This window comes from Ambystoma mexicanum, chromosome 1p, assembly GCF_040938575.1.
Source record: "Ambystoma mexicanum isolate Mex_15411 chromosome 1p, UKY_AmexF1_1, whole genome shotgun sequence".
NCBI lineage: Eukaryota > Metazoa > Chordata > Amphibia > Caudata > Ambystomatidae > Ambystoma > Ambystoma mexicanum.
Window position 1 is genome coordinate 457926730 of NC_090921.1, and position 17023 is coordinate 457943752.

The 17023-nt window shown below is 47.7% G+C and overlaps 1 protein-coding gene across 4 annotated transcripts in view; it reads right to left on the bottom strand.

Annotated features, from left to right (window-relative positions):
* The window catches only part of FKBP8 (FKBP prolyl isomerase 8), a 1109098-nt gene that overhangs the window by 1068801 nt on the left and 23274 nt on the right, over nucleotides 1-17023 (bottom strand). The window contains exon 1 of one of the 4 annotated variants that reach the window (XM_069649286.1): nucleotides 4220-4466. The exons of 1 other annotated variant lie outside the window; for it this stretch is intronic. In XM_069649286.1, the coding sequence (XP_069505387.1) occupies nucleotides 4220-4338 (119 nt within the window). In that variant the 5' untranslated portion in view covers nucleotides 4339-4466. Of the gene's footprint in view, nucleotides 1-4219; nucleotides 4467-17023 lie in introns of those variants that run through there. 2 more of the 4 variants (XM_069649287.1, XM_069649289.1) reach the window with 2 other exon arrangements.

The window sequence follows — 17023 nt, forward strand, 5'->3', positions numbered from 1 at the left end:
CGTCCTTTCCAATCTGATCCTACTCCCATCACATGTGGGGTCACCTAAGGCTCTGGTTTTTCCCCTATACTATCCAATGTCTGCATTCTGTCTTTGGCCAGGCTCATCCAGTCCCACAGGTTCCATTGTTATTCGTATGACGACGATACTCAAATCATTGCGCGTCTCGATCTGGCAGCGGCAAATGCAGCTATTCGTTTGCGCGGATGCCTGGAGTCCGTGGGTAGCTGGATGACCCATAACTGGCTGAAGCCGAATGCTGACAAAACAGAATTCTGGTGGTTGGGTCTCCATCTACTTCTTTCTGGATTTAGGCTTTCTGCCCCACTTACCTTGCTCTGTTTCCAACTCCAGTTGCGGTGGTGAATAACCTGGGCTGTAAAATCTGAGTCTTTCTCGGCAGAAGTCCAGGTCAGTATGGTTTGCAAGAATGGATATTTCAAACTTAAAATCTTGCGGAAGGCTCTCTCTTTTCTTCGCATGCACCTTTGTGCTCCTGTGGTAACATCTTCCATCTTTAGGCTACTTGATTATTGTAATTATTTGTATTTATCCCAGCCTCTTACCTTCTCAACAGGCTTCGGGTGCAGCAGAAGTCTGCAGCTAGGGCTACCACTGGCAGCCCTCTGCGTGATTCTATCTCCCCTGTCCTTCGCCACCTGCACTGGCTGCCATTGGTCTACTGTATTTAGTTTAAGGCGCACTGCATCGTTCACCATAATTTTTATGGAGTTGGTGCAGAGTTCCTCCAGGAAAAATGTCGGCCTTAAAAGCCTACTCAAGCTCTAAGGTCCGAGCATGCTCACCTGATTTAGGTTCCTAGGTTCAAACGCTCGCCAGTAGGGTGGGGGGCATTCTTTTTTCAGAGGCAGCGGCTATCCTCTGGAATGAACTGCCATGCTCCCTTAGATCGACTGAGAACCATCTGCTGTTCCGAAAATTACTTAAGACCCTGCTGTTCCGATTTCTTTTTGGTCTGACCTGCTGCTATCCTATTTGGTTGGCTCCTGGTGCCATGATGCCTTCATTGTCGTAGGTTTGCACTGTATAATATATTAACATAACAAACATTATCTCTTGACAATGTGGGCTACCGATTTCCCCAAGTTGGTATCCCATTAAAGGGGAGCTGTGCCCTTGTTGTCGCCGAATTACTCCTCTGAAGCCTTTTGGCAACGCGGGTTTCCCCCAATTGGTGTCCCATAGTAGGGGAGTTGTGCCCCTGCTGCCTTTGTATTTCTCTTCTGCGGCCTCTTTGCTTCTGGCAATGTGGGTTACAGGGCTTCCGCATGACTGTTGCGGTGAGCAGAGTCCTTCGGTGGAGCTCTGACAGCTCTGCAAGGTCTCTGCTTTTGCCGCCTCACCAGAGAGGTTCACAGTGTTTTGGGAGCTCGTCTCCCACATGGTGTAGTTTTCCCCACTGCCGCTTCCTGCAGTGCCCTCTATAGATTGCTGCACGCTTTTTCTCACGTGGGCCTCAGCTGGCACTCCCTCCGCTTCCACAGCGAGTCCTGCATTCAGACCTGCTGCTTCCTCTACTACTCTTTCAGCGTCTCCTTCCTCCAGCTGCAACTCATTCCGGAGTTTAAATATCCCACTCAGGTGCTTCACATTACAACAAGACCTCTCATTCTGTTTAATGTCACTTTTAATATTCATTAACTCCGAGTTCCTCCTCCTCGTACCACAGGCATAGTGGTTTTTATAGAAGCCGCATCAGTTTGTTTAAAGTAAGCCATCAATGCTTCAGGAAGAATAGAGGGAATCGTGAGGTCACCAACTCCCCGATAAGAGTGCCATCCCATGTGATCCACCCACATAATACCGCCTCCAGGGTCAGATCAGGTAGCGGCTGCCTTTCCCTGGCCATGTGAGAGGAGGTCCTTACCGTGGACTTAGTGATGATCTCACACAATACTCTCTGTATGTTATGGAATTGTCCCTCCACCGCCCAATACTGGTATGCATTGGTGGATACATTACAAGATATTGTGGATGTCCTCCCTACTATGTCCCCTATAAAATATTTGGTAGGGGATATTGGTAAAAAGTGTCAACAGTTACCAGAAGGTTTTTTAACCTTGCTTGTATGGTTGCTAGAAAAAATGTATTCTTCGACACTGGAAATCCAAACTTGCCCCAACACATGGGGAATGGCTACGAAACTTGACATATACCAATGAGAGGGAAGAGACTGTTGCTACAATAATCACAGCCTGTAGTCCAAAGGATATCTAGGCGCCTTTATGTATATTTATGGTGGCTGTAGTGCCGGTTCAATACCAGGGTGGACATTGGGTGTGGATGTAGATCTGTCTCGTAGCTTATGCTTTGACCCTTTTTGGCATGTTACATATCTTATATGCCCTCCTATGTCAATGTCATGTCGTCTATCTGATCTGTTTTCTTTCAATAGTGTTTTTTTAAGAAAAAAAACTCCTGTAAGCACGGAGCATACACGGAGCATACTCAAAGGTATGTATTGGGATGAAGAGGTAATGGAAAGTGCTAGCAGCCTTAATAAAGTGGTCTATGTGTTTCTATTTTGGTTCATGTAACCATCCATCTGTAAAAGTGTTGGTATACCACACACGTACCGGGACGAGGAACATGGAGGTAATGCAGCATAGTTATCATCATTACTCCTAGTCATAGTACTTTGAGCCTGCCTTGCCATCCCTGGAATTCTGTATGGGTCAATGTAGTTGGTTCATGGAACTGGTGCATCATGGGAGGATGAGTTCATACCCCAAAAGAAGGAAGGGGTGTGGCTTACAACAACAACAAATCTTTAATGTAAGGGTTACTACCAACTGTGTCTGAGGTTGTGAGACAGTTTTAAGGATTTTTAGTTTGACAAAGATGCTAATTCGGGAGGTGGAAGCCTTTTTAAAGAACTGAGTAGAGTAATTAATACTTTGTCTGGAACATGAGGGGAGTCGATGTAAGTGGGCAACGTAGGCTGCCATTCTTTGCCTCTGTGTTGCTACTGTTAATCATTGTCAAAATGCAAAGTATGCTTTGTGGGCCCGCAGGTGAGATTTAAGAAGCTGTCTCTGTTGCGGCCCTTCCCCATATGTGACCCGGGCCGTTGCTGTAAGCTTGCTCCTAAAAACAGTGCTGCCCTTGGGGTGGTTTCAGGGGGCATGGCTTGAAGAGGACGTTTTGAACTTAAAGGTAAAGCATCCTGGGTGATACAGGGAAAATGCCTATCGAGAACTGAACATCCTTCATACAGTAATTGTATAAGATGAAGATTGGGACTATTCGAATAATAAACGCATATCTCAAGATCGTACAAAACCCTCCCCCAGGGCCAACCTCAAGATTTCACAGGTATATAAAAACTATGTTTTCCAATTATATGCGTGAGAAAGCCAATCAATACTGTTTTTGTCTTTGGAAACTGGAACTTTATTATTTTTATTATGTTTCCATTTCAAATGTAGGGCTACAGATACCGGAATTGGAATGGCTTTCTAACGCCCGGTATACATTGCAACATGTTATGAAGCCATCATTTCAATGGGGATACACGAATTAATTTCATGCTTTTCAGGTTTAAACGCATCCGTCAAAGCCTACACAATATAAATGTAGAAATGGAGATAAAAGCGCATCATTCTTTTTTTTTTTGATTCAGCCGTTATAAACAACTTTTCAATATAAAAGCGCTTAGTAGAGACGTTCACTAATGTGACACATAGGGCCTGAGAGAAGACCTCGAAATAAAACCCCAAAAACGAGTTATCCGTTGGACTCTGTCATACATGAGTCACCCAGTACTGTATTTTCCTTGGCATTCTGGGACTTGTAGATGGAAAAGGCAAAACGGAGGAGCTACTTCAACTTCCACAAAATGCCAACAAGAGGAGCGGTTTAACTACAAATATGGAAGTTTGAGTAGCCTTTCATAATAATACTTTAAGAGCACCCCATTAGTCAAAGTCTGCCAGTCCGCCCAATTAACATATTACGTATTTGTTTCATTTGGAAAATACATTTTAAGTGGCCGGTTCACATTGTTTACTATCCATAGTTAAGCCGAGCTATCAAGAAGGCTTTATGGCTAGCTCGGAATCCTCACGGAGGCAACTGCAAGAGACGATTATTTCATGTGCAGTTTTCTAAATATGGGCACATTTTATGCGAACATTATGACTGGGCTTACATTATTAAAACAAGCAGAAGAGAGAAACTGGTAAATAAAAAGACTCACCGATAATTACCAGCTATAATGATGAATACAGAATCTTTTTTACAAAAACGGCATGGAAGCCAAAGATCACAGATGGAAATGTTCTGGTGGAACGATAGCAGAGATGTAAAAAGGTACATAAAACGAAGTCAAAGTCTCTACAAGCCCTGCTCCCACTCTGTGCTCAGGGCAACTTGCTCATAAGGCGCCTCTATATCTCCCACTGCCGCTGAGCCTGAAGTCTGAGCCACTTCCTGGATTTCGGATGTAAGTCACGCTCTGATTGGTTCCTTAGTGTTCCTTTACCATTGGCTGCAGTTTTCCCACGCCTTGTTTATCATGTCTTCCTGGCAGGCTAGTGTTTTCTCATCCACTGCGCCCCAAGTAGAGCAGGGCTGAATGTCGGCTCCCATTGGTTCAGCGAGCCAGTCTTCCTATTGGCTTTCGCTCTGGGAACCGACACAGAAGTGACAGCTGTATGGGCGGGTGCAAAGCAACTGAACCGATATGTGGCCAGGCGGGAGGCTTAATCCTGCCATAAAAGCGATGAAAGAAACAGGGGAAGAAACATTCATGGCTACGTTCGACCCAAAGCACCAGTCTCCAGAGTCTTCGTTTCAGTTTAGTGAGTGGGGAGAGGAAAGGTTGTTTGTAGTGTCTTGTCTTTCCCTGAACCCTGCATTCATGGAATGCTGTGTGTGAGAATGTTATGATCTGAATGATTCTGTGAATGTCAGTTGAGAAGATGGGTTGACTGGGAGAGGATGTTGGTGGATGTTCTGTCCCTATGTACTTACCCGATGTACCTATACCTTGTACCTGAGACTGTGTCATCCGCCGTCCTGTTTGGCGTTTGTATCCGCGTTGGCGGCTACGTGCTGGAAGGGCGAGCTGAGGTTCCGCTACATGATTTCTGCTCAGCGCACCCTACGGTCTAGTGGTTTTCCAACATGGCGCCGCTGGGAAGTATTTCTTTCCTTCTCTCCCAGCGATCGCTGCATTGCAACCCCCTTCACTGCGCTAGCTTGCATCTTTGGATCTATACGCTAGTTTTCCAGTCTTGACCGTTTCGGTCACTTCCTTGCTTCCTCGGCCTGCCTCCCGCAGACCTCCTTTCCTTCTCTCTCCCTTTCTACCCCTGCCTTGTCTCTTCTTCCCGCTCTCTCCTTACCTCTCGGCTTGTTTTCTCCTGCGGTGCGCGGCCCACCGCGTCCGCCTTCTCTTTCTTACCTTTGGCTGCGTTCTCACCCAGCCGCTTCGGTCCTCTGTTGCTCCGGAGAAATTCTTTCCGTTGGTTCTTTTTCCGGTGGCTATCCCTCTCTCCATTTCCTTCTCCACATTGGATATCCGGCTTCGCCTGCTCCCATCAGCTACCTACCTCAAGGACGCCACTTCAGCTGCTTGCTCCGGACCATCTCAAGCTGCTTCTCTCATCGGAGGGTTTTTTCTGCCTGAACAGGCTTTTTCCCTTCGTACTGTCGGATCGCGGGAAGGAGGCCCCAGGTTTGCTACACTTTAGCGCTCACTGTGGCTTCCTCTCGAGACAGATACGTTCTACACAAAAAGGAGAAGGACTATCTCTCTCACAGGCTACTGCAACCGAAGGACTTGGAATCAGGTGAGGAGAGTGGGGAGGAACGGGATCTGGCGGAAAGCATCAGAAGGGACAGACTGGAACCGCCTCGCACCCTGTTCAGCCCCGGCAGCTGCCTAGCCTTTGGGGTAATATTCCAAATCCTAGCATACCCCTGAGGGATCCAGGCCTCACTTTTGTGGACCCACGCACAACCTTTGTGTTCACCCGCTTCCTCCCACCACTGCACCCACAAGGAGGATTCCCAAGATGGCAGCGCAATGTTGTGCATAGGTTGCTAAGCAACCAACCTATCACGGATTGGCTGAGTGAGTCTACTTCCCCTGCTTCGCCAGACCGGATGGCGTTAGCCGGCCTCTCCCTCTAAGGCCGACCTCATAAGCCCATCGCCTGTCTTTGCCACAGCTCACTACCGCAGCAGCAGCACCGAAGGAAGGGCAGGAGCACAGAGTCCGCGTCAGCTTTAGGAGAAGCAAGATCGCCGCCTCGCACCCCATTCAGCCCTAGCAGCTGCCTAGCCTTTGGGGTAAGATTCCAAATCCTATCATACCCCTGAGGGATCCAGGCCTCACTATTTTGGCCTTTGTGGACCCACGCACAACCTTTGCGTTCTCCCGCTTCCTCCCACCACTGCACCCACGAGGAGGATTGCCAAGATGGCGGCCGCAACGTTGTGCATAGGTTGCTAGGCAACCAACTCATCACGGATTGCCTGAGTGAGTCTACTTCCCCTGCTTCACCAGACCAGATGGTGTTAGCCGGCCTCTCCCTCTAAGGCCGACTACATAAGGCCATTGCCGTAGGAGCCGAGGGGTCAATCACTCTGCCGCCCACGCCTCCGACAGGGTCAGAAAGACTGTTAATGTGCCTGTTCGTGCCTCAAATATCTGCACGCTATGATTATAACTCGAAATCTCTACCTTGTACTTTCACGGATACTTGCACTCTACATGCTTGCATGCTGTTCGAGGTTAAGAGTTCGCTCTACACTATTTCGCTTGCTACGCCTGGCGCAGCTTATGTATGAACTGATCTTCCCAGCCAAAAGTCGATGCGCTTTGCATTTGTACTACTGAGTACACTAGGCAATTTCCACTAGTACTGATCTATTGCACATAAATTATTGTATAGTTGCATGGTGCATAGCTGTCGTGCGCCCATCTCGTTCTGTGCCCAGTCTGGCCATACACCTCCCATCATACTCTGGCACTAGGGCACATTCGTACTGCAGGTGCAACCCGAGACCATCACTGACCACAAGACCCCCTGTCCCTCGGCGGGCGACATCTCGGGGTTCCGCAGTTCCGTGCTGGCATTGCTGGAATTAGCAAGTGCCATGGTATTTGCGGACATCCCGGCAGCCGCCCCCCCCGGCCTCCTGTTGCACGGGCTGCACGGGAAGAGCGATCACGTGTACGGGGCGGGGCCTGTCCTTTTCCAGATCACGTGGTTCTTACCACAGGTTGATCACGCGCACACGTGACATCCAGCCAGCAGCATAAAGAGACGCCAGGCACGCCGAGAAACGCTTCTCAGCTGTTGTTCATTCCGCAGCGTTTGGCGTTTTGTTCTTGCTTCTGGTTTACGTGGATTTTGGACTTGGCAACGTTATTTGGATTTTCAACCTGGTTTTTCCCTTTTGGATTTGGTGCCTATTCATGATTGAATACTACGAACTGCGTTGACTTTGGCTTTTGGACTATGGCTTGCTCTGTATCTTGCATTTGGATATTAAAACTTTTGGACATTTAACCATTGTTTTGCCCTACCTCTGTCCAATCCTACTTCCCCCATCAAGATCCCTTCCCATCCTCTTTACCCCATGGTGGCACCTCATTGCTGTCTTTGTAAGGTGACAATCATGTTGCTTTAATTGTTGTCTCCACCATGACATCTCATAGATACAAGGAGGGAACTAGTGACATCTATTCTTTCTCCGATCTCCATATTGGTAGGAGGCTTTACATTTCCTACATTGGGATATATAACAAACCAAGATTGTTTGTTTAAACCTAACTTGCCTGTTTTTCCTTACAGTCACCTGGGATCCGGAGTTTTACTGTTCCTGCCACCTGTGGCCTCAATAACCGGTCAGTGAGTCCATTATCTCTCTCTGACTCGTGCTTAGGGACAGAGGTATTCTAATCTACGTGGATCTCAGTTCCTGACAATAGCACCCATTCCTCAGACATTATCCTGCTCGTCTGTTACCGCCCGCTTTATTGATACACAGAAACTCGATCTTCATTGCGCCACTCTGTTCACGCTACCATTGACATTATTGTTTTTCGCAATTTGTATTATTCCCCATCCAACCGTGATCCACCTGAGAAGGCCTGCTAATATTGCACTCATATTGTGTCGGAAAAACACTTCTTACATTTGTCGACATGTACTGAAATTCTGTTATGTTGAATATTCTACCTGTTCTAGCATAACCTACCATCACCCATGAGCCAAATTGTACTAATTAGCAAATATCACGGCTGTTAGGATCTGTGTTGCAAGTTATCTACTTATGCTTACTACTGATTTTAGATCAGCCCGTTCCACTTCCATACTGCTTACGTTGCACTGTCATGTACACCTGTTATACTTCTATGACCTCTGTTTTACGTCTTTGACTGTGGCTCCATCTATCTGCATTTAAGCACTCTTTGTACCTTTGTTGCACCCACTGCTGTTTTGCAGCACCTCCTCACTACCGTTGTACTGCTGCGATAGTCTTGCTACACAACCCCTTATCTTTGTGCCCACTTGCCCTTTGCTGAGATCCTTCTCCGCTGTACTAGTGATCGACACCCCTGCCACAAATTATGTTACTTGGCTATTGTTACCACTCATTGCTTGCATTCACTAAAAACTAACCTCCAGCATACCAATGCGTCCAGACCTACACCCTATCTCATCCTCTCCTTTACCCAGCCACTCGTATACTAGCCATGACTACCTTACGGAGAGTAACGCTCACTATGGCAACTATCCTTCCTCTATTTCATGCCATAACACCCACTCATTTTTACCAGCCCTGCAGACTCACCTACCCCCAGACACACGGCACCTAGCCACTGCCATCACGGCATATCCTCTCTCCCCCGCAGATTGGATCACCCGCTTTGCCTCCCCACCCACACCTCTGATCCCATACCCACTCAGCCTCAGAAATGCTAGACTAGGCTCTTTCCTCCCTCACAGGAAGATGACCCACTGTGTACCTGCCCTTCACCACACTAAGATTTGCACTCTGATCCAAAGCCCACTCAGTCTCAGAAATACTAGACTAGGCTCTTGCCTCCCTCGCAGGAAGATTACCCACTGCGCACCTGCCCATCACCACACTAAGATTTGCATTTCACCTACCTCCTATAACCTCACCTTCCCAATGAGTGACACAAGCCCCACTACAAACCATAATCCTCCACCATAAACCCTAATCATTGATACACCATCCTTTAAAGGAGCCCTTATCAATGTACGCTCGTTGGCTGCTCACGCTCCCGACATTGCGGACCTCATTACCTCCAACCAATTGGACTTTCTCGCTGTTACTGAAAAATGGCTACACCCAGCCGCAGGTCCCAATCTTATCACTTCCCATTCCTGACGACTACACAATCATTTGTGTAGACAGAGACACCGGGAAAGGTGGCGGGGTGACCTTCATAGCCAAATCCCACTTGAACCTCAGAAAAGTCACTAACCCAGGCCTACCCTCAGCAGAACTCCTTTCAGCTAAACTCTCTCTGTCCAACACACGTACCATCCTACTTCACCTCACATACAGACCCCAAGGAGTCTTGTCATCCTTTCAGGAAGGCATTGCCCATCTACTAATCCTAAACACTAAACCAGGCACACAAATCATCTTATTGGGTGACATCAACCTTGGTCTTCACGACCCTAGCGCCTCCTCGCTTGATGACACCATTGCTCAATTAGGTTTCACTCAACGTACCACTGAGCCTACTCACTCCAAATGCAGAACACTGGATTGGCTGGCCGAAACCCCTGCACCGCCTACTGAAGATAAGACTTGGTGTGAGAACATCCAGAAGGCCTTGTCAGACAAGATAGCTCTTCTTCAATTTAAAATTGAAACAAAAGAAAACAGCCTCGCCCCAATGCCCAGTCTCACAAGGCACCTAACCGTCATTTGCCACCATGCCTCCCTTTCCACTTTTCCCCAGTATCTGTGACTGAAGTGGCTAATATAATCTCAAGCCTCAAACCATCTAAGTGTCAAGGAGATTCCTGCCCAGCCTCAGTCATTAAGGACAGGGCAAAGGAACTGTCACCCTTCATCACAGCCCTGATTAACTTTTCTTTCAAAAACTCATCAGTCCTTAAGAACCTCAAAAAAGCATGGGTCATGCCTCTACTAAAAAAGCCCAACCTAGATCCTAACATACTGCCAAATTACAGCCCTATCACAACTGTCCCGTTCCTCTTGAAGATACTAGATAGAGTGGCTTATTTTCAAATTCAACAACATGTGGAGGATAATAATCTAGGCCTGAGACAATCAGGCTTCAGACCTAGGCATGGCACTGAGACAGCCCTATTGGACCTTAAAATGCAAATGGAGGAAGCTAAAGACAAGGGCAACCTGGCCATCCTGCTCCTGCTGGATCTCTCTGCAGCCTTCGACATGGTCGACCACCACATCCTGACTAAACACCTCACCTCAGCAGCGGCCTGCTCTCCCAATACCACTAACTAGATCCAATCCTTTCTCTCAAACAGGACAACTAGGGTCTTCGCACCCATGGCGGCTGCCGATTCAATTCCTATCCAGTGTGGAGTTCCACAAGGGTACTGTGTTTTACCTACGCTCTATAATATTTTTACGAAGCTCCTCTTTGATAGTCTTGATGATCTGGGTGTCGCCTATATGCATTATGCAGATGACGCCCAGATCCTCATCACGCTCATTGATAGTTGCAAAAGGGACTCTGCGAAACGAAACAAGATCTATTTAGAAATAGAGCCCTGGATGGCTATTCACAGCCTCTGCTTAAACGACGATAAGACGGAACTCTTGATCGCCGATACACATGCTTGGCCAAACAAATTCGACCCCCGTTACCAATCATTCAACATAGATGGTAACATCATTAAGGTGGCCAAAGAGGTTAAAACCTTAGGCGTATACCTTGATTCCTATCCCTTAAAAAGCAAGTAAATGCCACAGCATCCACCACAGTGTATACAAACAAACTCATCAACACCTGCAAACCCTTTCTGTCCACAAACAGTTGCCTCACCCTGGCCAGGGCCCTGATTTTGTCCAAACTGGACTATTGTAACACCCTATTCCTAGTTTCCACCAGTCACAACCTGAACAGATTACAAGTTCTCCAGAACAATGCACTTCGTTGCGCCTTAAACATACTACCCTCCAATCACATTTCATCCGTCAGACGGGATACACATTGGCTACCTGTACGTGATAGAATTAAACTATGTACACTTGTCATCACCCATAAATGCTTATCAAGAACAGCACCACAATATCTGACTGACACATTTTCAAGGCACAGTTCTACCAGATCTCCTTATCTACACTGCCTTAACATACCCAAATATAACCTGAAAATAGCAGGTGGGTCGTGTTTCCCAGTACTCCCCACTGACATCAGAGCAGAGCCCTCTTTCTGGTCCTTTAGAGCTAAAGTGAAGGACATGCTCTTCACCCAGCAACATTAGGGCACCTTTAACTTGATATGCCTCCATTAGCACTTATTCAGGCTCTCATAGTTTGTTGTAACTATTGCACCCACATTACGGCCCTGTCTCTTTGTCAGTTTGGGGGCACCCATTCCGCTCCTATCGCTTCCCCTGTACTCCTGATTATCTATCATGTTGCAGACATACAGACCACTTTTGTAACCTGGTCCTTATGCCGGCTGTACTACTGATTATATGGCTTGTTGTAGACATACAGACCCCTTTTGTAACCTGTTCAGTATGCCAGCAGTTAGCCTGCCACTTTTGTAGCAACCTTGTCATCTCAATTCTGCATTCCTCTCCCATTGTAATGACAAAACTGACCACCCTGTAACTCTGGTCCTCACAATTTTCTGTTCTTCATCCACTGCACTATAACATATGACTATCTCTAAGCGTCCAGATACCTCAGGGTTAGGTTGCGCTATACAAATAATAAACAAAACTAAAATGAGTAAAGATGTTTCCTGTTCCTACACCAGTCTCATTGTCATGCTTGGCCAGGAAACCAACTTAACATTGGCGATGAGGATGCTGGCTGTGCTGGGGGGACAGCACCAAGAAAGGGACATCCACCACCCCCCAAACCATGAGAAGATCCTCTCTCAGGTAGGAGCGCTGTGGGCCGCAGTGGTGGCTCATCAGAGTGGTGTGGGCTTGGGGAAGCAGAGTTTGTCGTGGGTGCCCTGCTGGAGGTGTACAAGTCCACATGGAGGCGGTAGTGCATTGATGGGGACAAGATGGATGCCCCCACATATTTCGGTTCCCAGAACTGCATGTGCAGTCTAGTCTTTTAGTTGTGGTTCAGCCCAGAGACACCTGGGATACCCAGAGACTATTTAAGCCACGCCCAGACTGAGAAACATGCTTTGTGTTTTCTGCACCTGCAGCGTGACACTCACTGTGTTCGGATCGGTCTCCAGTAGGCCTGCATCTTTCTTCTGCGCTCAGCTCCTGCAAGAACAAGAACACTGTCAGGAACAGCCTTACCTTGCAGCGTTTCTGCCTATCATTCATTGCTCCTTCTCTTCTGCGGGCATCTTCGGCCGTGTCATTCCCATCCCGGCACGCCGCTTCCTAAGGAAAAGGGAAAAGAACAGAAAAAAGGCATTAGTAAGCATTCAGCAAATCTTTGCTTATTTTTAAAGACTGTTCGAGCTTCAAATGCTTACCTGAATCCCAGCCACTCTGGGGGAACTCTGTCTCCGGAACTTCTCATCCATCTGCAAGAGGGAAAAGACACTCCAGGTTAGAGTGGAAACATCTAGAGGCGCTGCATACCGCGCTTACTCACTGCATTTCTTCTTCATAACCGGCATCCACGCTGAAAACTTTGCGGCACCTAAAAGACACAGAAAAAGACAAATACGAAAGGGTCGCATCGCGCATCGCGCTACTCATCTAAGCAGCCTGTCTTGACCAATACCTGGCCAACGGGTTCATCCGTCCCTCGAAGTCTCCAGTAGCCAGTCCTCTATTCTTCGTACCGAAAAAAGAGGGGGACTTCAGAACGTGCATCGACTATCGCGCACTGAACCAGATTATCGTAAAAAACCGCTACCCCCTGCTACTGATCCCTGAATTGCTTGATCAAGTCAAAGATGCCCAAATCTACACAAAACTAGACCTCAGGGGGGATATCACCTTGTCCGGGTAAAACAGGGGGACAAATGGAAAACTGCTTTCCACACCAAATACGGCTTCTACGAATATCAAGTAATGCCCTTTGGCCTTTGCAACGCGCCTGCAGCATTTCAATACTTCATGAACGATGTCCTACGGGAATTGATTAATGGCTGTGCTCTAGTGTACATCAATAATATTCTAGTATATTCCGCATCAAAGCAGGACCACGTTAAACACGTCTGATCCGTATTGGAGAAACTCCGTCAACACCAGCTCTATGCCAAACTCGAAAAGTGCTCATTCCATGTCTCTGAGGTGGAATTCCTGGGCTTTATTCTCAGCCCGAATGGAATGCGAATGGATGTACACAAGGTAGATGCTATCCTGAACTGGCCATCCCCAAATTAATTCAAGGCGGTTCAAAGTATGCTGGGTTTTGCAAACTTCTACCACCGGTTCATCCCAGGATTTTCGCAAATCGTGCATCCCATCACGTCATTGCTAAGGAAAAGCAACAAAAAGTTCCAGTGGACAACAGAAGCCGAGGAAGCTTTCCAGGAACTCAAAGCAACATTCACATCTGCCCCAATCTTACGCCACCCTCGCCCTGATCTCCCATACATGGTGGAAACGGACGCCTCAAGCATGGCTATGGGAACCGTCCTCTCACAAAAGGACCCCGAAACGGGCCAGTTACACCCTGTTGCCTTCTGGTCGCGTAAATTCACACCCCCTGAACTCAATTACGCTATCACAGACAAAGTGATGGCCATTAAGTCAGCCTTTAAGGCATGGCGCCAGACACACAATCACCGTAATAACGGACCACTGGAACCTCCAGTACCTAAAAACGGCAAAGGCCCAATCCTCACAACAACTACGTTGGGTTCTTCTTTTTGCTGAATATGACTGCGTGATTACATTTCGACCAGGGGTGAAAAACGGGAAGGCCGATGCTCTTTCTAGTATGGGGTGGAAGAGCAAGGGTATCAGACCCCAGACCCAATAGCAATCATCCCGAGTGACATGCTCCTAGGAATCACAGCAACCATAACTCAGAAAGAATTACATGAATAAATCCAAAACCTGATGAGTCCGGAGCAATTACAAGCGTGCAGTGCACAAGGGGAACATAACATGATAAAAGATCAGTTGCCCTACTTCAGGAATCGTTTATTCTTACCAAACCAAGAACTACGAGAACAAGTCATGTCCGGTTATCATGATTCCTTGATTGAGGGCCACCCCGGAATCGCTAAAACCCTAGCCAAGGTAAAACGAAATTATTGGTGGCCCACGTGGCATAAAGACATTATCCAATTCATCCTATCTTGTGGAGTGTGTGCTCAAAACAAGTCATCCAAGCACAAACCGGCTGGGCTATTACAACCATTGGAAATCCCACCAGCACCCTGGCACACAATTTTATTACTGACTTACCACCCAGTCAAGGGTTTAACACTATTCTTGTGGTTGTGGACCTATTTTCAAAAATGGCACCTTTCATTTCTCTTAAGGGGCTCCCAAATGCTTCCACTCTGGCAAAGGTATTTCTTGAAGGCATTGTACGGCTCCATGGGTTTCCTTCAGTTTTGGTCTCAGACCGAGGTACTCAATTCGTATCTAACTTCTGGAGAAAATGCTGCTCTATGGCCCAGATCGACATCCTGCTATCCACCAGTCACCATCCCCAAACGGATGGTCAAACTGAGAGGACAAATCAGACGCTCGAGCAGTATCTGCGTTGCATGTTACACCAAGCTGAAGGAAGCTGGTTCGACCTATTATGGATAGCTGAATATGCTTATAATAATTCCCTACACACGAGCACTGGGCAGACACCCTTTTATACCATGTATGGCAGGCACCCACGTACTTCTGAGTTGGACGTTCCTACAACCCTGAAAATGCCAGCAGTCAAAACCTTGCACACAACCATTTCTCAAAGGGCAGCTGAACACCTACTTCAAGCTAAGAATCGCCAAAAGAAGTTTGCTGATCAACACCGAGCAAAGGCCCCCAACTACCAAGTGGGAGACAAAGTCTGGCTGGCGTCTAAACACGTGTCCATTAAAGGAACCTGAACTTTCCATCCAAGATACCTGGGTCCATTCACCATCACCTCCGTGATAAATCCTGGGGGGGTCACACTAGCTCTGCCGTCAACCATGCAGATTCATCCTGTGTTCCACGTGTCTCTCCTTAAACCTGTTCAACCGACCTGGGACCCGGCTAGCAACGCCACCGCAGCCAGTAGTAGTCGCCGGGGAGCCAGAATTCGAAGTCAAGGACATCTTGGATTCAAAGTACGTCAGATCCAAATTATACTACTTAGTAGACTCGAAGGGGTATGGTCCACAAGACAGGACATGAGAGCCTTGTGAGTACATCCATGCACCTCGCTTGCTTAGACGATTTCATCAAAACCATCCAAATAAACCAGGACCAGACAGAAGAGCCACCTTGAGAGGGGCCTTGGGGGGAGTGCTGTCATGATTCCTACCCCTCATGTCCCCAGCCCTCCAAGATGTCAGGCTGGAGCCAGGCCACGATCACCTACATGGCCCTCAAGGGCCTCTCCATCCCTCCAAAGACCCACTTGGAGTCAGACTTGGCACTTGTGGCACCAGACTCACTCACTCCCATAGGATAACATTGGGGAATGGACTTGTAGTGCATTGATGGGGACAAGATGGGTGCCCCTACATATTTCGGTTCCCAGAACTGCATGTGCAGTCTAGTCTTTTGGGTGTGGTTCAGCCCAGAGACACCTGGGATACCGAGAGACTATTTAAGCCACGCCCAGGCTGAGAAACATGCTTTGTGTTTTCTGCACCTGCAGCGTGACACTCACCGTGTTCAGATCGGTCTCCAGTAGGCCTGCATCTTTCTTCTGTGCTCAGCTCCTGCAAGAACAAGAACACCGTTAGGAACAGCCTTACCTTGCGGCGCTTCTGCCCATCATTCATCGCTCCTTCTGTTCTGCGGGCATCTTCGGCGGTGTCATTCCCATCCTGGCACGCTGCTTCCTAAGGAAAAGGGAAAAGAACAGAAAAAAAGCATTAGAAGTAACTAGGCAGCAATGAGCCCACATCAATCAACGCGCCCCTGCGCTGAAAGCAGGACGGAGAGCACACTTTCCAAGAAAACAAGGTGAGCTGTGGATCCAAGGGAAGGGTTGGACCCCGGGGAAGAAGGGGTTCAAGCACACAGAGACAATAGGGAGTCCAGTCGAGTAGACTCCAGGGAAGGGTTCGAGGTCGTAAGAGGTCAGAACAGGCTGAGTGATATCCCTGTGGATACCAGGTGAGCGTTACACAGCTGAGGCAAAGGGTTGTGGCCAGCGGCAAAGAGTTCCATTCATGCCAGCTTCATTAATCAAAATAGTGATGTTGTGAAACGTCGAGGATCAGACGAAACGGCCGCAACCAGAGCGGAATGTGCCACCAATGATGAGTTATTTTCTTGAATGTCCCCAGTGGCATGAAGGGTATGTCAGAGTTCCTATGGATGGGAAAGTGAAGTTGCAGGCCTGTTGTGCGGACCATTCCGGGGCCCAGAATACAGACACGAAGTGCAGGAAGAGAGGCAGACTAGTGGGACGAGGTGAAAATACAGTGATACAGGTCAACCTTTATAAAACAAAGAGGATGGAAGTTGGTATCCAAAGAAGAAATGGGTGATAGTGTGATGTGAGTGCTGTGGATGTTTGACTTCTGTGGTGTTCTTGAGTTTTGGAAGTCGTGGCCTCCGTTTAGAGATAGTTAGTGTGTTTTTAGGTCGGGTTTGCTGAGATTTAGAGTGCACAGATTTTAGCTGTGCATTAACATTTTCTCTTCCAGGTTGGACTTTATATTTTAAAAGTTAGATAGGAGATG